This window comes from Furipterus horrens, unplaced genomic scaffold (genome assembly GCF_987537825.1).
Source record: "Furipterus horrens unplaced genomic scaffold, mFurHor1.1.pri manual_scaffold_4, whole genome shotgun sequence".
NCBI lineage: Eukaryota > Metazoa > Chordata > Mammalia > Chiroptera > Furipteridae > Furipterus > Furipterus horrens.
The window spans coordinates 4,694,917-4,715,841 of NW_028327174.1; the positions used below are offsets into that span (position 1 = coordinate 4,694,917).

The 20,925-nt window shown below is 55.5% G+C and overlaps 2 protein-coding genes across 3 annotated transcripts; one reads left to right on the forward strand and one right to left on the reverse strand.

The window, feature by feature from the left end:
* Window positions 1–1,703: 1,703 nt before the first annotated feature.
* Window positions 1,704–5,031, reverse strand: SMIM45 (small integral membrane protein 45). 2 transcript variants are annotated; one of them, XM_090275320.1, is made up of 2 exons: window positions 4,724–5,031; window positions 1,704–2,733 (listed from the first exon to the last, which is right to left on the reverse strand). In XM_090275320.1, the coding sequence occupies exon 2, from the start codon at window positions 2,717–2,719 to the stop codon at window positions 2,513–2,515; it is 207 nt and encodes a 68-aa protein (XP_090131446.1). In that variant the 5' UTR covers window positions 2,720–2,733; window positions 4,724–5,031; the 3' UTR covers window positions 1,704–2,512. The 2 variants fall into 2 exon arrangements, with proteins under 2 accessions (XP_090131446.1, XP_090131445.1); XM_090275319.1 differs by lacking the exon at window positions 4,724–5,031 and adding an exon at window positions 2,943–3,145.
* Window positions 5,032–9,419: 4,388 nt separating this feature from the next.
* On the forward strand, window positions 9,420–19,860 carry CENPM (centromere protein M). The gene is made up of 6 exons (XM_090272335.1): window positions 9,420–9,561; window positions 10,105–10,184; window positions 13,223–13,315; window positions 14,392–14,471; window positions 15,476–15,567; window positions 19,135–19,860. Exons 1-6 carry the CDS (start codon window positions 9,505–9,507, stop codon window positions 19,273–19,275), a joined length of 543 nt encoding a protein of 180 aa, XP_090128461.1. The 5' UTR covers window positions 9,420–9,504; the 3' UTR covers window positions 19,276–19,860.
* Window positions 19,861–20,925: the final 1,065 nt, after the last annotated feature.

A 20,925-nucleotide genomic window follows, 5' to 3' on the forward strand; every position in this document is an offset into this window, starting at 1 on the left:
CTCCACTGGGTCCTGAGAGTACCCACTCGCCTGTCCAGCTGCCTCTGCCACAGCCCACCTGCCCTGGCGCCTGTACTTAGAGCCCCAGCTCACGAGCTCACCCTTGCTGGGGGTTCCTGTCTCCCATTGCTCTGCCTCAGACTCCCAGTCCCAAACCCAGGTGGCAGCAACCCTGGGTCACACTGGGTGGGTCACTTCTCTGAACTTGTTTCCTTATCTTTGTAACAGTGTCCTCAATGCCTCTCGTTTTTCACCCATCCCTTCCCCTCCTTTAGGTAGCAGCTACTACCCACACACCCCCACCATGTGATCAGTAGAGCTGACCCCTCCCGGCTTCCTCAGAGCGGACCAGAGCCTTCCCGCAATCAGAGTACTCCACCCCCTGAGCTCATGGGCCCTGGGGGCCAGGAGATCCACACCCTGAGCTTTGGCTGGAACAAGACACATGCTGTTCCCTGAAGTCAAGGTGCCGAGGCTGCATGGGCCAGGGCACCTTACCCCTGCATGGAGACAGTCCACTTGAGAATGAAGCAAGACTGAGCAAGACAGACAGAGAGAGGACGTGTCCCAGTGACGCCCTAGAGGCCCAGGGTCCAGCCTGAGTCCAGAACCGAACCCCTTTCTCAGCTGTTTTCAGTTTGGTTTCTTGGGGCTTCACGAGTCCTGGGCAGCAGGGAGCGGAGGCTGCCTGGTGGGCGTGGTCAGCTGTGAGGCCGGGAGCAGCAGGGCGGGGCCAGGGAGAGGCAGGAGAAGCGCCCAGGACATTGACCCTGAGGGGCCTCTGGCCTCACCGTAACCCTGCTCTGCAAGACAGCTCCTGGGGTTGCCCCAGGGAGGAAGAGCAGCACCCCTCAAGGTGAGAGAAGACAGCTCTGCCCTCCCTGACTCCTTAGAGGGGGCAGGTGCAAGAATGAGCCCTGGTCTGGGGTCCGGCGCGCTGGCTCACCTCTCAGCCCACTGCCCTGTGGCCTCAGGCAAATCCCTGTGAGAATGGAATGGTAGCTGTCTCACCTCTTCCCCGCTTTCAAGCAAGTGGACTTTTTAAATGGACATGCAGCCATCCAGCTAAAGACTACACTTCCCAGCCTCCCTTGCAGCTAGGAATAGCCATGTGACTGAGTAGGAAGGCGTGGATGTAAGGGGAAGTAAGTAGTTCAGCCACCAGGGAGGGGGCAGCCCCTCCCATGCTCCCTGCCGCCTGCTGCTGGGGACAGAGAGCATCCTCCCAGATTGGGCTGACATCCCAGGCACAGTGAAGCAGCCAGAGGAGAGCAACTTGGGTCCCTGACAACCGCGTGGAACTAGATCAGCTCTGGACAAGCTTCCCATGGAGCGTACCACGAGAAAGACAGAACATTCTATTTGATTTAAGGCCTTGCTGTTCTGCATTTCTGTGCCTGAATTTCTATTCTACCTGGTTCCCTACCCCAGGGATTCCTGTTAGCAGTTTTGGAGGTCAGGTGCTGCTGGGTAGAGACCCAAAGGTGCCCGACATCCTACAACACCCAGGACAGCCCCCCATGACAGAGAATGACCTGGCCAAGAACGCCTGCGGGGCTGCTGTTGAGAAGCTCTGCCCTGCCCTCTCTGAGATGCAGTCACGTTTTCTGTGCGGACCCAGCGAGATGACGGACAGGAGTCTCCCTTCAGGAAAGGAGACAGCCCACAGAAACACTCAAGAAGTCTTTTTATTGCAATAAGATGGAAGCCCCAGAAGAAGAGAGTGAGGCAAGTTGCTGATCTGTGTCCACAATGAGGCAACAGTGCTTACACAGGAGGGGGTTTGGGGTGGGGGCGTAGGGGGGCTGGGGGACCTGGCTCAGGAGCAAGGGCAGAGGGAGAGGGCGGGAGCTGCTGCTGGCAACCCCCAGACTGTCCACAGAGCTCACCACACCCCCACACCTCCTGCCTGGGGCCCCCACTTCCCCTGTCACACATCTCCTCCCGTCCACTTTCTCACACTTTCCCCAGCTTCTCTCTCTGTCTTACACACACACACACACACACACACACACCCCTCCTTCCCCTGTGGTCTTGTCCCTCTCACACCGCTCCACACACACCAAGGCCAAGTCTGAGCTCCCTCCTCCAGATGGGCCCTTTCCTTGAACCAGCTTGGAAGCCGGCCATGGGAATCTACGGGGTCAATGTCATTGGGTGGAGTGGGGATCTGAGTGTAACTGGGGGCTCAGTGGGAAATGGGAGACCTGGAGGCTCAGGACTCCAGGTGGAGGGAGGGGCAGGAGTGCTAGGCAGCACGAAGGCACTGGGGGCCAGTGGTGGCGGTGCCTGATGTGGGAAGCAAGCCTTGGGCCAGCAGCAGCAATACCTCAAGGGGCACCCAGGTGCCCCCTCTTTCCACAGCCAGGGTCCGCCGCAAGCACCCAGGGGCATCTGCTGGGAGGAATGGCCTGGAGGCCCAGAGGTCATCCTCCCTTTGCCCCAAGGTCTCTGGGCTGGGCAGGGCTAGGGAGGGTGCCGAGTGCCCAACCCCCAGCCCAGAGCCTGCAGCTCAGACCTCTGGGCCTCCGAAGGCCAGGTTGTCACGGACCATCAGTGTCTTGCGGAGGTCACGGTCCACCACGGGGCGTCGCACACGCCACTTGTGTGCCTCCTGCAGGCCGGGCTCAAAGTAGTAGATGCAGGCGCCGAAGCCCACCAGGATGAGGACGGAGATGACCAGGTAGACAGGCACGAACCAGTCCAGGAAGTGTGGCATCGCGGTGGCCTCAGCTGCCAAGACACAGGGGGTGAGGGTCAGCAGAGGTGGCCCATGTCCTGCCCGCCCAGCCACGGAGGTGCACAGAGGTTCCCAGAGCCAGGGCATCTGAGGATCACTTTCTAGATGGGAAGCCTGAGGCTCAGGAGACTGGGGGCAGTGCCTGAGCCTGACCAGAGCCCCTGAACAAGCACAGAGCTGCCCCTACCCAGCTCCTACTCACCCCTAGAGGAGGAGGCTGACAGCTCTGGCTCAGTCCCTCTCATCCAGCACACGGCCTCAGGCGAGGTGCCGACCTCCCTGGGCCTCAGCATCCTCCCCCGTGGAAGGGGACACTCACAGAGCCTCACTCGGTAAAGGACAGCTTGGGCGATGCCCCTTCTGAGCTGCCTCAACTGCGCAGCTATTACAGAGGCTGCTGCTGCCAGTCTACTCACACATGAGTGGGTCCCCAGCCACCCCCACATCCTGGCCAGGTGTGGCTGGTGAAAGCATGGCAAACACCCATCCCCAGGGGCCCTGGTTGAAAGCAACCAGGGCCACATAGGCTCCCAAATTCAGGCCTTTGCCCAATGTCATGATTTTAGGAATATGGACACAGGCGCCGGCCCAAAAAACATGGGCCTTGGTTTCCACATCTGTAAAATGGGAACAAAACTAGTATTGAATAGTATTCGGGACTATTATATAGTGACTGTTAAATGAATTCATTTATGTGAATGGCTCAGAACCAGTGCCGGGCACACAGTAAGTGCCATATAGTAGTTTGTTCTTATTTTCTGAGACTCGGTTTTCTTTTTTGTAAAATGGGGATCAAAGTAGGACCAACTTCTTAAGGTTTGGGGTGAGGAGTCCCCTCTGCCTGCTGGGAAGGGAGAGAACCATTGGACAGCACTCATAAATTTTGCATCAGGCCTACAGGGTAAGTGTGGCTGGGCATGTATGACTGAGGCCCAGATAGGTCCACTCACTTGGCCTGGGTTACCCAACTGGGAAGTGACAGAACTGGACCCAAACCCTAGTGATGTCATGAGGTTTGAGTCCTGGGTGGGGAAAGACACATGAGCAGCCCACCTTGGCTTCTGGGGAGGAAAGAAAGGGGTCAGATGGAATGAACCCCAGCTTCTGGGACCTCTGTCTCCAGACTCCACGTCTTCCTATGCTCCTACTTCCAGTGGGTCTGAGAGGTGGGCTGTGTCCCAGTGGAGGAGAGGTGCTGCTTGCCAGGTCTGCACCCATCTGGAGCCCTGTTCCTGCACCCCAGGGTCCCCACTGGCTGTTCTGAAGCACAGACATGTCTCAAGGTGCCCTGTTCCTGGAGGAATCAAATGGGGACTGCTCTAAGGCATGAAGTCAGGTTAGCACAACGCCCTCCTTCCCGTCTGCCTTCCTGGAGCACCAAGGACAGAATTCAGAACTGCCTCGTGCTGCCTGGGCTGGGGGGAAGTGGGGAAGGGGGTCGGTCCCCAAGCAGAAAGGCTGCTCCAAACCAGCCTGACAGAAGCCAAGGTGATTCATGCCCCCTTCCTGGCCCCAGCCAGGACCCCAGTCTCCTTTCAGCTTAAACATGAGAATGGGGTGCTCGGGCGGAGCAGAAGTCATTTCAGCTGCAACGTGGGGCTCTGTGCAGCAGAGTTCAGGGTCCGCCAACCCCTCCAGACCTAGGAACAAAATCCCAGGCATCCAGGGGCAGACTGAGGACCCCTACCCCTTTGCCTGGGTTCCTGGTGGACTGGCTAGTTGATGCAAAAGACTCACCGGCCTTCTTTGTGACCTTGGACCACTCCTCACCCTCTCTGGACCTCAGGGCTCCCCATGCACAGTGACAGGGTCGGGGTGGGGGCAGAGGCAGTGCGGTTATCAAACAATCTATAAGGGATTTTCCAGTCCCATTCCAGCCAAGGTCCTGTCCAGGACAGCGTGAGGGTTGCAGAGTCCCTCTCCCTGCCTTCCAAGACAGTGGCATCACCCAGTCCCCCACTCACCGTGTGCCCGCAGACCCACCTCATGCCCTGCAGATAGATGACTGTTCCGGGGCTGTGCACTGAGCTCACCACCTCAGCTGAGCAGCTCAGCGGTTCAGCATTGGCCCGTGGACTTAGTCACAGCTGCTATCCCCAGAGACACTGCCATCTGCGGCCGTCCTGGGTGCTGGAGGCAGAGAAAGGGCGAGGCCAGTGGCTCCCGCCCTCCACCACGGGAAAAAGAGCTTCTCTGGGCCAAAGCTTCTGGCTGGGCCAGAAGGAAACAGTCCTGGACTGGTTCGGGACCCTGATACCTCTCCTTGCCCATCAGTGACCATCCCCTCTGCCCCCCACCCTCAGGATGACAGGAGGCGGGACCTGCCTCAGCCAATCAGCAGCCTGGCAGAGCAAGGGCTTTATCCTCTGTTGCCCTGGCAACCATCCCTTTCTTCTGGATCCCTGGCACTGTGCATGTGGTATAGTGATGACAAACAGGGCGGGTTTGGGGTTTGGGGGAGTATGGAGAGGAGTGGGAGCCATCTCCCCTGCAGGCCACTGGGCCCCATAGCTGGAAGGCCTGGAGAGGAGGCTTGGGAGGGTTTGGAGGCTTGCCAGTTGAGAACAGGGAGAAACTGGGGTTCCCAGCAAGTGGGTGGGGAACAAGCAGTTATCAGTAGAGCCATGAGGGTCCTATGTTATAGAGAGAAGAACAAAGACTGAGGCCGAGAGTCTGGACACGTTGGTCCCGTGTTGCTTTGGTCCCAGACCAGACACTGCTTTGGTGCTTCCTTTATGTTAACTCATTCATTCGTCACTCAGAACCACACGGCAAGAAAGTGACAGTGTCTGAGCCCTGCTCTGTCTCCCACGCAGGGGCTGCCCCTCCCAGTTCTGCCTCACCAGCCTCACTGCTCCCCTCTCTGGGAAAGGGCCTAAGATAGTTGTGGGTCCCAGGCACTGAGCACCCCCATAAGCCAGGCATGGCCCCCCACATTTGTCCTTCAACTTGGTTGATGTCACGAGCCCACTGTGGGATGAGGCGGCCACAGCTCAGAGAGGCAAAGCTCCCTGCCTCCTCTTTCTTCTAGATCACTCAGCGTCACCATGACAAAGCTAGGGAGGGAGTGGGGGTGGGGTCCACCACCCAGGCCGGGGTCCTTCTTCCTGTGTTAGAGACAGAGCCTGCAAAGCCAGGTGCCCAGTGAGTATTCCATAAACAGCAGTGGCTTTTGTCTTAGGAGCAGAGGGCAGCCCCAGAGGCCCATGGGATGGAGAAGAAGCTGTCCCCAAGGGTTCATTCACAGAAACCTGAGACAGGCAGGTGGGAAAGGCTGTAAGATAATTCCAGGATCCTGGGTCCCCCACCCATAGACACCCTGCCAGCTCTGGGCCCCTGCAAGGGTGTTGGGTCCTCTCTGGCATACGCAGGGCAAGGAGTGAGTGGGACTTCACAGAGGGCACCCCACTGAGATGTATGGTCCATACAGGGAAATGCAAATCTTAAGGGATGGCTTTTTACCTGTGTGCACACCTGTGCAACCACCACTCAGATCGATGTCTAGTACACTGCTGTCACCCCAGACAGTTTCCTCCTGCCTTTGCCAGTCAATACCCCCTTCCCAAAGGCACTTGCTGCTCTGATTTCTATCACTATAGATTAGTTTTGCCTGTATTTGTATTTCGTATCAATGGGGTCACACCGTATGTGGTCTTTTTGTGTCTGGCGTGTGGCTCGGCACAAGGCTCGCGCTATTCATCGGTGTTGCGTGTACCAGTGCACCACAGCGTGTTTATCTCTCCCCCACTGAAGGACGGACGTTTGGGTTGTTTCCAGCACTGGGCTATTGTGAGCAAAGCTGCCAAAGTGCTTTTCCACAGTTAGGAGTGGGAGGACAGAGAGGAGATGGGGGAGGGATGACTACGGGGCATGCAGAAACTCGGGGCCGGGCGCGGGGAGGAGGGTGAGCAGTAACGGGTTTGTCCATTATCCTGATTGAGGTGGTGGCTTTCTAGGTCTACACATGTGCCGTAACTGATCAAATTGTATGCTTTAAATATGTATAGTTTGTTATATGTCAACCATACGCTAATAAATCTGTAAAAAATGTGATCAGTGGCCTTTGGCTATTGTTTTAACCTTACAATTCTTTATTCTCACAAAAGCTAGAGCTGCTTTGTTAAACAGTGGGATGCGGTTTCTGAGCCCACCCACGCAGCTTCCTCCTGACCCTCACAGTGCCCCAGAGACATCTCCCCAGGGCTCCACAGAAAGCCCAGAGGGTCTCTGATGTCCCTGACAGCTCAGGATGTTCTTGACACAAAACCTTGAGGCCTGGGTCTGGCCTTCCTGCCGATCTCTACCTCTCATTACACTGTGGACCCTACACACCACTGTTTTCTATTGCACTTCCCGTGGGACAAGCGCCAAGTCACCTGACACCTCCGCCAACAATCACCTCCCCTCGCAGTGTTTCAGGAGCTCCCAAGGGAGTCTTCATGCATTTCGTCTAGGCTCCTGCTGCTCCAAGCAGCTGTCCCCTCTGTGCTGCATTTGGTTGTTGTCATCTGCCCACCCACCACAGAGAGCTCCCTGGAGCAGGGATGACGAGCCAGGTGACAGGTCTGGCCCAGAACTGAGCCTGGCCCACAGCAGGCACTCGGCACATGTTGGCTGAACAGCTCAGCTCAGTCCCTCCTAGAAAATGCTGACCGGGGTCCAGAGTTTTTCCGTGACTCTCTATAGGCCTCAGTCACCTGGCCCTCAATCACCTCTGGCCTCATCTCCTCCCTCTTTCTCCTCTCCATCTGCCTCAGCCACTGGCCTCCCTGCGGTCCCTCAGAAGTGTCGGGAGTGCTCCTTCTGCCTGAAGCCTCCACTTCAATGTAGTTAAACTGGCTCCTCTCTCACTGAATTCAGGCATCTGCTCAAACACCACCTTCCTCCAGAGGCCTCCCCTGACCTAACGTAGCTTCTTCCTACCCTCCTCTATTTATCCCCTCTCCCGCCTTACTTTATTTTCATCGTCCTCACCACCACTTGACTTCCAGGGAGTCCCCTCCGCACCCCTTGCCATTGGGTAGTCAAAGCTCCACCTGTGCTGGGGCAGGGGTTCCATGAAGCCATTTACTTTCAGCTCTTTCTAAGCAAGTTATTCATTTTGTCTGCAGTGAGGAGGATTTAGGTTAAACAGGGAGCAGCAATGAGCACACTGGGTGATCTCGGTCCAACTTCCCCAATACATTGAGTTGATCAACAATGGCTGATTCATCAATGTTCTCAGGATGGAGCCTAAAAATAATGACTAAATCACTGCTGAGAATGAATGAATGAATGAATGAATATAAAGCAATCTACTCATTCAACAAATATTTATTGAGCAACTACCATGTCCCAAACACTTTTTGAGGTGCTAGATGTACAAACTGGCACAGTCTCTGCCCTCATGTATCTTGCACTCTAGCTGGAAAGATAAGGAGCAAGTGATTATATAACTGTTGGGAGAAGCCATGTGCCATGGGCCCTGAGCATCCCTGAGTATATCAAGAAAGCAGGACCCTGAGAGCTCTTTACCAAGGCCATTTCTCAGGGCTGTGACTGCAGCCAGCAACCTTGAGGAATAAGGCAACAGCTCCCCCTGGAAAAAGAACAGGACATGGGGAACTAACACAAACAAACATGAAACCCTGGCTACTGCTTTCACCGTAAGTAACAAAGTCTAATAAAGTAAAGGAGCTTCGTGGCTTCTGCCAGCATCCATGAAATAGTAACAGACTATTACAAAAACAGTAATAAACAGGTCATTCATTTGTAAGTATGGTAAAATCTCAGAGGCTGCACAGTTCTTGACAATGTGTTAAGTGAAGATTAGCGCTTTTGAGAAACTAGTGAGTACCGGGGGGCTTGCTATTTTACCTAGGTCATTAAGAAAGGCCCCTCTGAGAAGGCGACATTGGAGCAGAAACGTGGATAAGTGAGGGAACAAGCCATGTGACTATTGGTAGAGCATTTCAGCCAGAGGGAAGCGTGGGGGCAAAGGTCCTGAAGTAGGAGGATACTTAGAATACTTGAGGGTTAGCCTAATGGCCCCTGAGGCTAGAGGGGATGGGGAAGAGAGAGGAGCAGAAGATGAGGTCAGGGAGCCAGAACACCCAGCCTCCAAGGCCAAGTGAAGCACTTGCGATGCGCTTTGAGATGGGAACTGCAGGTGGGTTTTGATCAGAGATGTGGCCTGTTCTGATTTCTGTGTTAGAAGGATGACTCTGATTGCTGTGTGGAGAATAGCTTGCGGGCCCCGGGACCAGGGTGCACCCCGGAGGCGGTGAGAAGGCTGTTATAATGGCCCCCGCGGGGGATGGCAGTGGCTGGTCCTGGTGAGATTAGAACCCATAGGCTTGTTCAAGGACTGGTTGTGAGTTGAGAAGAGCCAAGAATGACCCCAAGGTTTTTATTCTGAGCAGCTGCAAGGTTAGTCAACTGAGATAGGCAAGATGGGGGAGGGGCAGGTTTGGAAGGAAGCAAGAGTAGGGTGAACGAGCATGAATGACTGAAAGTGAACGAACGAATCATTAAGTGCCTTCTTTCTCCGAGGCCTGAAACAGAAGACCTGTCCCATGGGCAGCACCTTCAGCGTGTGGGGCGAGCGCTGGGAGCACCCCCTCAGAAAAGGAGGTAGCGTTTCCTTTAAGAGGGCTGCACCCCGCAACGCGAAACCCCGCCCAGAGAGGGTCACGTGTTCCTCAGAGAACACTTAGGCTGGGCTTGTAGCGTGGTTTGAAAGCGAAGCGCGCGCCATCTGAGCGGCGGTTTGGCTTGCGGCTGGGATGTCGGTGCTGCGGCCTCAGGACCAGCTGCCTGGTCTGAATACGGCCACCATATTGGTAAGGCGAGGGCAGCCCCGCTTCCCGCGCCGGCCTTTCCTTCTTGGCTGTGCTTCAGCTGCGCGGGTCTCCGCGATCTCTGGAGTGCTGGCGCGCGCTGTTCCGGCAGGGGTGTGGTGGGCGGGGTAGCCACATTCTGAACCAATCGGAGTAGCCGCCCTCTGAAGCTGAAGGACGCCCTCACCAATAAGTGCGCGGCCGGCTCTTTCCAGGGTTCTGATTGGTTTCTGGCTTGGTGAGACCAGACACCGGGCGGGTAGCTAGGTGGCTGAGTTCCGCTCCGGGCCGGCACTTAGCTTTCCTGCGTCGCCGAGGGTAGCAGGATGGATGGTCTGTCAGTCAGAGGGAGGCTCCGGAAGGTAGGCAGTGACCGGCGCGGTGCAGACCTCAGGCTCTGAGTCCTCCTTCGGTAAATGGCGCCCTGCGCGCTGGAGCCAGAATCCTGGGAGTCGCGGCCACCTTCGGTCCGTGCCCAGATCCCCATGCCCTCCAGAGGGACTGCGGTGCCCAGGTACCAATCAGCCGCCTTCTCTCTCTGGGCAGCTAGTGGGCACAGAGGATGATCTTCTGCAGCAGCTGGCCAATTCGATGCTCAAGGAGGACTGCGCCTCCAACCTGAAGGTGTAAGTAGCTGAGGTTGCGGGTGTCCGATCGCTCCGCTGTGGTCTTAACTCTGGACCAGGCTCGAGGGAGAAAGCGCAGGAGCCGCCCGACAGACGGGCGAGAGGCGGGCGAAGGGGGAGCGGGTTGGCCAGCCCCTTAACCACCCTTAACGCGTGATCTGCCCTCCCTGACCCCGCCGGCGTCTGGTAGCACTCCATTTAAGTGTAGCGCTCCGTCATTCTCTGCCACATTCTTGTTCTCTTTCTGTAAGACATCACCATAAGAAATTTCCTTGTTCACCTGCTTGTTTCCAGGCTGCCATCCATGCCCATGGACCCCAAGGTCAGCCCTTTGAGGGCAGGGCCTTTGGTTTTTGTTCACTGGTGAATCCCCAGCACCTTCGGCAGTGCCTGGGACAGCGTAGATGTACCCCCCAAATTTGGAGAAAAAATGACTGAGGAAGTATATTTTGCTTCCCTTCTAACGTGATGGCAAGTAGAAACAGCTGCTCAGGGAGTCAGGCGACTTCCAGGGTCCCTGTAGAGGGAGAACGATCCGAATCTAAAGGGCATTTCCTCCATGGGACCTGGAAATGCCTCTTACTAGGTAGAATAAATCTTGTTACAGCACTTGAACAAATCTCTGATGAAAGATTCATAAATCTATCTGCGCTTTACCCATCTTGCCAGGCTCTTAGGCCACAGACCGTCAAAAACAACCAGCAATGTCAAACACATAACTTAGAAATAGGAAAGGATTTTTTAAAAACAATTCATTCAGTTAGCACCAGGGTAAACAGAAAATGTGGACAAAATTGCCTATGTTGAGCAAAGTGGAAGGAAGTATCTTGGAAACCCTTGCTGAAAAAGGGCAAGTCACATGACATGCAGAAATCTGATGAAGAGCCCACTCTGGAAAAAGAAGAACTCTCCCTCTTGAGTGTTTTGTGCCATTGGGAAATTTAATAAGAACCTGAATTTTTTAAAATTCTTATTTATTTTTAGAGAGAGGGTAAGGGAAGGAGAAAGAGAAACATTAATTGCTTGCTTCTCATACACGCCCTGACTGGGAACCAAACCCGAAACCCAGGCGTGTGCCCTGACCAGGAATGAAATTGGTTTTGATGGATGATGCACAACCAAGTGAGCCACAACAAGAACCTGAATTTTTAAGAGGTATCTGAAGACCAAACATTAAAACAACAGAATAAGAGAAAATGGGAGGTTGTAGAGCTAAGGGCCAAAAAGGACCAAAAATAATACCATACAGGACCTAACAAATAGAAACAGCAAGGATATTGCTTCTCAGCTTTTTGACTAAGATCAAGTGTAGAAACAGCAAGGATCAGAGCAGATGTAGTTGAGCACTTAATTATTTACAAAGAAGAAAGACTTAGGAAATTACAGCAAAAGTGTTCAAAGATGTAATGGAAGAAAACTTCCCTGAAATGAGTGAAGAGTTTCATTTTTCCATTATAAAGGGAATATACATCTTATTCCAGGAAAAATAGACACAGAACACTTTATGTCAAATTCAGTTATTGAACTTCAAGGGAAAATGATTCTTCAGACTTTTAGGCAGGAAAGGTAAATCCCCCATATGGTCATTTGTTCATTCTGCTGCCAGGTATTTCCAGCTTCTGCATTTGGAACATATAATGGGGACTGGATTGCACTTTTTGACCTTTTGTGGTTTTGTGGAGCCATGTGACTAGTTCTGGCCAATGATTTCTAAGCAGAAAAATGATTGTCTCTTTATTGGTGAGCTATTTAATTGACAGTGAGACCTCCTCGGTGCTTTTTGCCCCTCCCATAGTGACCAGCAATGTTCCCGAGTGGCAGCTTCATCAGGCTAGGTCCAGGGTTACAGTTAGAGCAAAATGTAAATATATATATAATAATAATAATACATCTTGTCCAAATGGTAGGGAAAGATATAAGAATGTTAGTTTTCTCATTTTTCATAACAGAATCAATCCAATACAGATAAAATTGAAACATGTGTTTTAAAATGATAACAATTTTTTAATTTTTTCTTAATTGGGTCCTTTCAGGAAACAATCTCTGATTGAAAAATAATTTATCCAGGTGCATCTATTTTTTCAGTTCTACTTTTGTTTTTGCTGTCATGAAATGCAAATAAAATTGAATTAATACTTTCATCCTATTTTAGATTATATCTATTCTAGGGTCTGAATGTGCGTATAGCACAGCATGTACATGAAGAGATGATGAGAAAAATACTCTGATGCTAATTAATAGTAGTAATTTAACTTTTGTGTTGTCTGTACGTTTTGGTGTTTCCTGAATTGTAGGATGGGGGGGATGGGTAGTAGGAATATGTGGAAATGGGCAGAAGTAGGGGGTCAAGAAAAACTTTCAGCGGGGTATTTGACAACCAGAGACTGGGTCCAGATGAGAACAATGAGGGTGGTTTGGCCAAGGTCACACAGCTGCTAATTAGCAGAGCTGGGATTTGAGCCCACTTCTCTTTTATTTTTTTCCTACGGATTTTATTTATTTATTTTCAGAGAGAGGGGAAGGGAGGGAGAAAGAGAGGGAGAGAAACATCAATGTGTGGTTGCCTCTCGCGCCTCCCCAACCGGGGACCTGACCCGCAACCGAGGGAAGTGCCCTGACTGGGAATCGAACTGGTGACCTTTTGGTTCACAGGCCAGTGCTCAATCCACTGAGCCGCCCCAGCCAGGGCTTGAGCCCACTTCCGTCACACTCCAAAGGAGTTCAGTCTTAACTCCTAAACATCACAGCTCAACACCCCGTCTTCTGAGCCTGGTCTCCCTCCCAGCAATGTACCTTGCTAGCCCCATGCCACCTTCTAGCCCGAACTCCCTCTTGCCAAGGCAGTTACTAAACAGAGCTCCTTTCTGGTGGAGGAGCCAGAGGGAAGCAATCTGGAAAGGACCGGCTCTGCCCTGCCCCTGTGCTCACCCGAGGCGTCTCCCCACGAGGGCACCAGGGGCGTAGGTCAGGCACCTCTCCTTCTATGGAGGACAGCATGTGAATTGTCACAGGAATGTCCTGCAATTTCTTGTTTTCAGCCACTTGACACATTCCCTCCCTCTGCCCTCCGATGTGACTCGCCCCCGGATTGACCTGATTGTGTTCGTGGTCAACCTTCACAGCAAATACAGGTGAGTGCCAGAGGCTGGGCTTGGGGGCGCAGGTGGACCTCACTGAGGCATGTCCTGGGACAGTGACCTCACTTGGGAGGAGAGGAGGCAGGGAGACGCTCCCTGGGGTCAACCTAGAGGGTGAGCAGGGGGAGCCAGTGGCCAGTTCAAGACATTTAAAAGACACTGATAAATCCTAGCAGTCATCTGTCATTTAGCCGGTGCTCTCTGAGGTCTGCGCTGCATCCCTGCCAGGAGGCCCAGAGGTGGATGAAACAGACCCGGGTCCTCAGTGTGCTCCTAGGCCACTGAGGGAGGAGCCTAGACTTTTGAATGCTGGTGAAGCCCAAATGAACTTTGACTCTCAGGACTTAGTCAGGGTAGTCACCTGAAAGGTGAGAAGGAAGGAGTTAGCCAGGTGAGGGCAGGGGTGTTTAAACAAGGTGCCCTTGTTTAAATACTGTAACCTGATTGGAAAGCAACTTGGCAGTACCTGCATATATTTTTAAAAGCCGCGCACGTGACCAAGCTGTGCTGTTGTCCCACACACACTTGCTTAGCTGGTGTCCCCCACACACTTGCTTAGCTGGGTAAGGCTGTGTGTGAACCAATGTCCATGCGGCATCTCTGCACTGGGGGACGTGGGGACCACGGGAACGTCCGTCCCCGGAAAAGCTGTAGCACACTGGTCCTTCCAAAGAATGAGACAGATGCGTCGGGCCCACTAACCCAGTGAGGTGCTTGTACCTATCCCTGTGTCCGCACGTGAAAACGTTCTAGAAGGATTACACCCTAAACTGTTGGCAGCAGTTCCTGTGGGAGCCGGGGCTGAAGGGTGGAGCCGGAGAGGGAGACTTGTGCTTTGTACTTGTGCGTCCATGTTCGCTGTTCCATTGTCTTCCCGGCTTGAGTCACTTTGTAATTACAAGCAGTTTAAGAAAATGAAAGTACAGAGGGTGTCACTGGCGCAGTTTCCTGTCTCCCGCCTCTCGTTCTCTGGCCTCTCTGGGATGTGGAGGGGGGGCTTCTGTGTTCTTTGTTGTAAGGTTTGTCCTCTGGTTTGTTCCCTCCCCCTGGCCTGCCCCCCCCCCCCATAGCCTCCAGCGCGTGGAGGAGTCTCTGCACCACGTGGACGCCACCTTCTTCCTGGGGAAGGTGGGCTTCCTCGCCACGGGCGGTAAGTTTGCCTCTGGCCTGCCACTGCCCACTCTCCACCGAGGGCAGCTGGCCTTGTGGGAGGCTCCTTGCTAAGGCGGCCTGGCTGATGGAAGGAATCTGACCTGTGGTCTTTCTAAAAGCACATCTGAGCAGGGCTTCCACTGAGCGGGTGCTGCTGAGGTCATGGCCCAGAGCTGCCTGGTGGTTCTGGAGTAAAACCCAAAGTCCTGGAAGGGCACGGCCTTCCTGCCCGGGCTCACCCGCTGGTACTCTCCCGTTCTTTGGTTCGGTTGTAGTTCTCTGAGCAAGTCCCGCTGCCCCTGCGACTTCATCTTATTAACACTGGAAATAATGATCGCCGACCTTCACTGGCAGTGACACTCTTCTAAGGGCCCTGATTCTGTGTCACTCACCTTCACAACCTGCCGCCCTGGGAAGTGGGTATTATTCTCTCTTCTATAGCCGAGGAAACTGGTCAGGAGGTTAAGTAACTTGCCCAGAGCCCTACAGCGAAGAAGTGCTGGAGCTGAGAGTCACTTAGATAGTCACATTCCTGAGCCACATGGCTTCGCTCTCACACTCTTCCCCTTCTGTCTACTAACCCCCCTTTTCCACGTCCTGGGGGCAGCCTCCCCGACCAGCCCTGCAGTCTGGGCCCACAGGTACCCACCCTGCACGGATGGGGTGTCTTGACTGGTCTGTCCCGCGAACTGAACTGTGAGCTCCTTTCGGGAAGGGCCTGGCGCAGATCACTGTCAAAAGCATCAGTGAACAAATGAATGCCAGGCCATTTTCTGTGTCCGTTCACCGAGTCTGTGCTCAGCGCGGCCAGGCTGTCGCTGTCTGCATTTTGTTGGCGAGGAGACGCATTTCCCTAGCCTTTGCTCTCCAAGCCCTTTTGGCCTCATTGTGCAGTCTAATGACCTTTATGGCCTTGAGGAGAAGGTGGGCCAGAGAGGGAGGTGACCTGCCTTGCTCAGGGCACCCTAGGTCACAGCCCTAGCACTCGTGGCTTCTTTGCAGCGGGGCGCGACAGTCACTGCAGCATCCACCGGAACGCCGTGCTGAAGCTGGCCCAGGCCTACCGGAGCCCCCTGCTCTTCTGTGACCTGGAGGTGAGGACCGGCACGCGGGCGCTCGCGGGACTGCTTCTCGGAGGGTCCTCGGGTACCGAGGGGAAGGGGGGGGTTTCTGATGTGGAGACACAGGGTCCTGGTTTGAATCCTGGCTCATCCGCTCCCTGGCTATGACTTGGGAAGGCCACCCTTAGCCTTGGGGACACAGATGTGGAGTGCCTCTTTCATGCCAGGGGCTATCAGTTGTTCCCTTGCTTTTTCTCTTGGGTTTTCTCATAACTAAGTCGCGCGTATGTGTTTGTGGGTCCATGTGAATACCTCCCTCTCCCACTAGGGGGTACGTGCTGTGAAGCCAGGCCTCTTATCCTCACGTGCCCCCGGCAGTTGGGGTGCTAGCGTCCCCCTTTGTCCACTCCCAGCCTGGGCAGCGGGTACAGTGGGTAGCTGGGAAGGTGCTGAATGGGTAAATTTGGGATGGACACCTTTGGTGTTTGGTGGTGTTTCCCTTGAGGTGAGCTGTAATTGTGGAGGTACCAAGCAGATTTCTGCTCTTTCCTTTTTTTTTTTTTTTTTTTTTGCTCTTCAGCCTCTCCTTCTGAAGTAGGAATCCTGACGACTTTTGGGGAAGGCCTGCTGAGGGCTCCAGGGCCTGGGCCGCACCAGGCGGTTTTGGGGTCTGTTTATTGTGTTTATGGTCTGTTCTGCTTGTAACCATTCCCAAAAGGCCAAGGGATGGGATGCAGAGAGGAATGAGTCAGCACAGGCTCCTTCACCACCGTTTGGATTAGGGGTTCTTATTCTGGCATCCGTGGACCCTTCTGATCTGAGAGTAGAATTCAGGGTATCTGTGAACTTGGGCAAGACAACAATTGCTTCTTTTATTTTACTAACATGTCAGTGAAATTTAGCACTGTGAGCGCAGGCAAGAGATGTCAGTAGTATTAGCAGAATCTGTGACTGTTGCCAATAGAAATGGCAGGTGCACGTGGTGCCAGCCGGGCTTGTGGCGGGGGGAAGGGGGGGTGCAGTTCTGAGTGGAGCCAGTAGGTGGCAGGCCACACCAGGACCTGGGGGGCTCTGGAGCCTGAGTGCTGGAGGCTGGCTGCCCACTTCCAGCCAGCACAGCAGGTCTGCCCAGGACTCGGATCCGGCCTCCCGCAGAGGAAGCATGCGGGGATTGGGGATCGGAGAGTCGTCCCTCCTCGTTCCCACGCTGTCCTTTTCAGGGCACACTCCTCCGCATCATCCAGTTTGGGCCTCGCCATATTTTGAGGCCTTTGCGTGGCAACAATTCTTGCCCCATTTTACACATGAGGAAACCCACTCGGTGAGGCGTGGGATTCGCCCAGGGGAATTATTTTCTCGCTCTGCTGATAGGACCCTGTGGTGGTGGCTGAGAACACAGATGAGTCAGACGTTGGCTCTGCACTCGCAGAACCTAGTGAGACCGACCGACACGTTACATGTGCGACAGAGAAGGACTCACAGAGCTTTGGGAGCCTGACGGGACGGAGTCGTTCCTTCCTGTGGGTGACAGAGGCGGGTGGGGTGTGGTCCGACTTGGGTTTGGGGGCCGCGTCTCTGGAGTGCAGTGTGAGGGTTGGAGGAGGCCGGAGGCAGGCTGTGGAGCCTGCGTGAGGTCAGCAGCTTGGAGGTGTATTTCGGAGTAGGAGGATTTATTCAACAAATAGTTCTTACTGTCTTCAGTGTGCCAAGCACTCTTCTAGGCGCTGGAGATACATCGTAGCACAAAATAGCGAAGAAGAAAAAAAATCCCAGTTCTATTCTAGTGGAGGAAGCAGACGTAGGATGCGCCATGTGTTAGGAGATGGGCGGTGACGTGGCAGGTCTTGGTAAGGTGGTAAGACTTAGGTAGGGTGATGGGGGAGGGAGTTCACTAGAAAAGGGGCCTGTGAGTAAGGACGAGGGCAGTAAGAAGGCAGGCAGTGCAGGCCCCTGCTGGGAAAGCACTCCTGGCAGGAGAAGCGGCAGGTGCAAAGGCCCTGGGTCCGGGACTCACCCAGTGTGTTCAGGGTCCCACGGGGCGTAGGCAGCTAGAGCGAGGCAAATGAGGGGCAGAAGAGTGGCAGGTGAATCAGGGTGACTGTGTGGCCAGGTCACTAGGGCCTCGTAAGGGCATAGTGAAGGCGGTGACTTTTACTCTGAGTGAAACGGGAGCCACCACAGGCTGTGGGGCAGGGAGGGATATGGCCTGACTTGGGCTTTAAATGGATCCCTGCAGCCGTTGGGAGAGTAGGCTGAGGGGAGGCAAGGGCAGAAGGGAGACGGGCCTGGACGCAGTGGTGTCCGGGGAAGCGGGAGCTGGCACGGCCGACAATACTGGGTGTTTCCAGGGTGACGCCAATAGACTGTGCAGATGGCCTCGGTGTGAGGTGTGAGAGCAAGAAGGGTCGAGGACGACTCTGGGGCTTTCGGCCTTTGGCTAAGATGGGGACGACCACAGGAGGAGCAGGTTTGGGGGACTGTCAGGGACCCTGCTTTGGACAAGCTAAGATGACGGTGTCTCTTAGATAGATGTCTGCACAGCAATTGAGTGGGCTGATACAAGTGTCTGGCAGTCCAAGGAAAGGTCTGGAGATGTCATCTGGGATTGAGATGGCTTTAGAGCCACAGAACTGGATGAGGTCACCCAGGGAGTAGGTGCGGGACAAAGAAATGCAAAGGCCAGGCCCCAGGGCCCCTGCATTTAGATTTTGGACAAAGAGGAGGGAGCAGCCTGTGCGGTGGGAGGGGAAGCTGGGTGACCATGGGTGGGGTCCTAGGAGCAAGGGATAAAAAGCGATTCAAGGAGGGGGGTGGGTGAGGGGCTGCGTCAGACCCTACAGGGGCAGCTCAGTGAGCATGAAGTCAGTGTGGTGAGGACTGTGACTTGATTTCTGGATTTAGGACCGAGGTGCTGACAAGTGACAAATGGGGGGGCATGAGCAGGAGGACTTGGGGGTGCCTTGGCCTTTACTTTGGGCCACTGGGTAGACAGTGGAGAGGGAATGGAGGAGGGGAGACGCTCCTGAGGCCACCCGTCGGCCAGGGGATGACATCTATCTGAACATCACTCTTGCTCTCCCACAAACGTTTATGGAGCGTCTCTCATGTGCTCAGTGCTGGGCCCTGGAACCGTCGCAGCCCACAGCTCCTTGGGGCCTGGAGGCCTAGAGAAGCCTCTTTGCTGATGGCATCTCCCTGTCCCGGGGAGGGCGCTCTCTGTCCACCCCTCCACCCCATCCCTTGAGTGTCTTTCTCAGACCCAGGTAAAGGAGCTGCAGAGCCTCTGGCCCCTGGGACTGGCCCCTGGTTGAGATCCCCGCTCTGTGATCACTAAGTGTGTGACTCTAGACAGTTTGCCTACCTTTCTGGCCCTGTTCTTGAGCCTTTGTTTCCTCTGGAACAGCGACAGGCGGGTCCCTGGTGGGTGTTGGAAGGACTGGGAGGCTGAGGTGGTTGGCAGCAACTTGGAGAGGTGTGCTGTGGATGAGGGCGTGGCCGTGGTGGGCAGCGGTGTGCCGACCTGTCCCCACACCTCAGACGCCCCCACCCCGGGCAGTCTGGGCGGCGCTCTGACCACTGTCCTCTGCTCTCTCCCTGCAGGTGGAAGGCTTCCGAGTCACCGTGGCGCAGCGCCTGGTCCGCATGCTGCAGGTCTGCGCTGGCCACGTGCCTGGCGTCTCAGCCCTGAACCTGCTGTCCTTGATGCGCAGCTCGGAGAGCCCCTTCATGGAGGGGTTGTGATGGCCGCCGGGCCGCCCCCACGGCAAGGCCCCGGCTCAGTAAACATTCGCTGTTGCTGAAGGCCCGTCTAGGGCTTGACAGGCCCCGGTCAGCGGGGTCACTTGCCCGTGGGACCCTAACTCTGTGTTCCAGCAGGGAGTGCTGTGGGGGGCCCACGGGTGGGACCAGCCCCCTCCCACAGCCGCACACACCCCAGCAGAGCCTTGTCTTTCCCCATCAGACAGGGTCTGTCTCACTCAGGACTTCATCTGAACAAGGAGTCTGTGGCCAAAACCAGTTTAAAGTGCGTTGGTCTCAGCCACCGCCTCGTGTTGCAAATGAGCTGACCTGGAACAGTTCAGAGTAGGGCCCCCTGTGAGCCCCCGGGAGCCCAGTCTGACTCCACATCCGGGCCTTGCTGTTCTTAGGGAGGCTGTTGCTGCCGCCTGGAGCCTCAGTTTCCCCGGCTGTGACTGGAGCTCGTCGTCCCTTTTTGCGCCGTGAGCCGTGCATGGAAGGACACGGTGCGGGGCCCGGGCTGGTGCCTTCACTCCCTGTGCTCGCTGCTGCTGGTGTTTCTTAATAAACTGTGTTACTGCCAAGCCAGCACTCAAGGAACAGTGACTGTTATTGGAAATCACAGAGCTAAGTTCAAAACCTGGTGCAAACCCAGGATTACGCATCGGGTCCTGTCGGCGAGAAGTGAGCCGGGGAGCTGGCGGCAGGGCCGGTGCCCCACTGCGGCCAGAGGCGCCGCCTCACTTGCACTCCGCCTCCCTGGGGTCTCATTGGGACCTGGGGAAGTGCCGGGGCTCGAACCCGGGAATCCTGTCGGCCAGGTCAGGCCCCTGCCCTCCCCTGCGGGCCACTGGGCCCATGGGGACCTGGGGCGTGGGGGTGGAGTGCGAGTGGGAGGCCGGGTGGAAGAGAGCCAGGGCCTGGCTCCCTGGGAGCCTGACGGCACCCCCTCACGCTCACCTTGCACGTGCTGGGGCCTGCCTCCCTGCTCAGGCGTCAGGAGGGTCCTGGCTTGATGCCTTGGGCAGGGCCGGCACCGAGGGCCTCTGCGCTGACGTCACCATCATGGCCGGTGGGCCTGATCGGCACTGGAGGGTGGGCTGGCGCGCAGCTCGTTACAGGCGTCACGGCCCCACCCGCGTGCTCCGACTCGCACGCCTCCCTGTCCCCGAGGCAGCCTCTCGGCCCGCCGAGCTCCTCAGCTGCGCAGATTTCCGTTGAGGCCCCAAAGGTCACCAGACACTTGGCAGGGCGCGTCAGGCTCCACGGAGCTCTTCTCACACGGCCGCTCCCGTTGCCTCCCAGCAGACCTGCGCGCCTGCTGCTTCCCCATTTCACAGTTAATGAGACTGAGACTCACAAGCAGGGACGCGTCCACAGCTGGAGCGGATCAGCGGCAGAGCCAGCCCCTGGTCGCAGGCCTCGGCTTTCCCTCCGGGGGTTTTCCTTGGCGGCTCATCGTTGAGCGGAGGCTTGGGCACCTGCCGGGCAGGCTCTGAACCAGGGGCCCACGCAGTGGAGCACGGGCTTGGGGGCGGGGAGTCCTTCGTGAAGGGGAGGTGGTGAGCAGGGTAGGAGGGCTGGCCCACGCCTGGAGAGGAAGACTGTGGGCTCAGCCACTGTTCCTTCTGGGCATGTCACTTTCTGCTGGAG

Coding starts and splice junctions, on each gene's coding strand:
- SMIM45 (XM_090275319.1), bottom strand. CDS start 3,033: ATGCTGAGGCCCAGGGAGGTCGGCACCTCGCCTGAGGCCGTGTGCTGG. Junction 2,734..2,942: donor GTCAGCCTCCTCCTCTAGGG/GTGAGTAGGAGC, acceptor GTGTCTTGGCAG/CTGAGGCCACCGCGATGCCA.
- CENPM (XM_090272335.1), top strand. CDS start 9,505: ATGTCGGTGCTGCGGCCTCAGGACCAGCTGCCTGGTCTGAATACGGCC. Junction 9,562..10,104: donor TGAATACGGCCACCATATTG/GTAAGGCGAGGG, acceptor CTCTCTGGGCAG/CTAGTGGGCACAGAGGATGA. Junction 10,185..13,222: donor TGCGCCTCCAACCTGAAGGT/GTAAGTAGCTGA, acceptor TCTTGTTTTCAG/CCACTTGACACATTCCCTCC.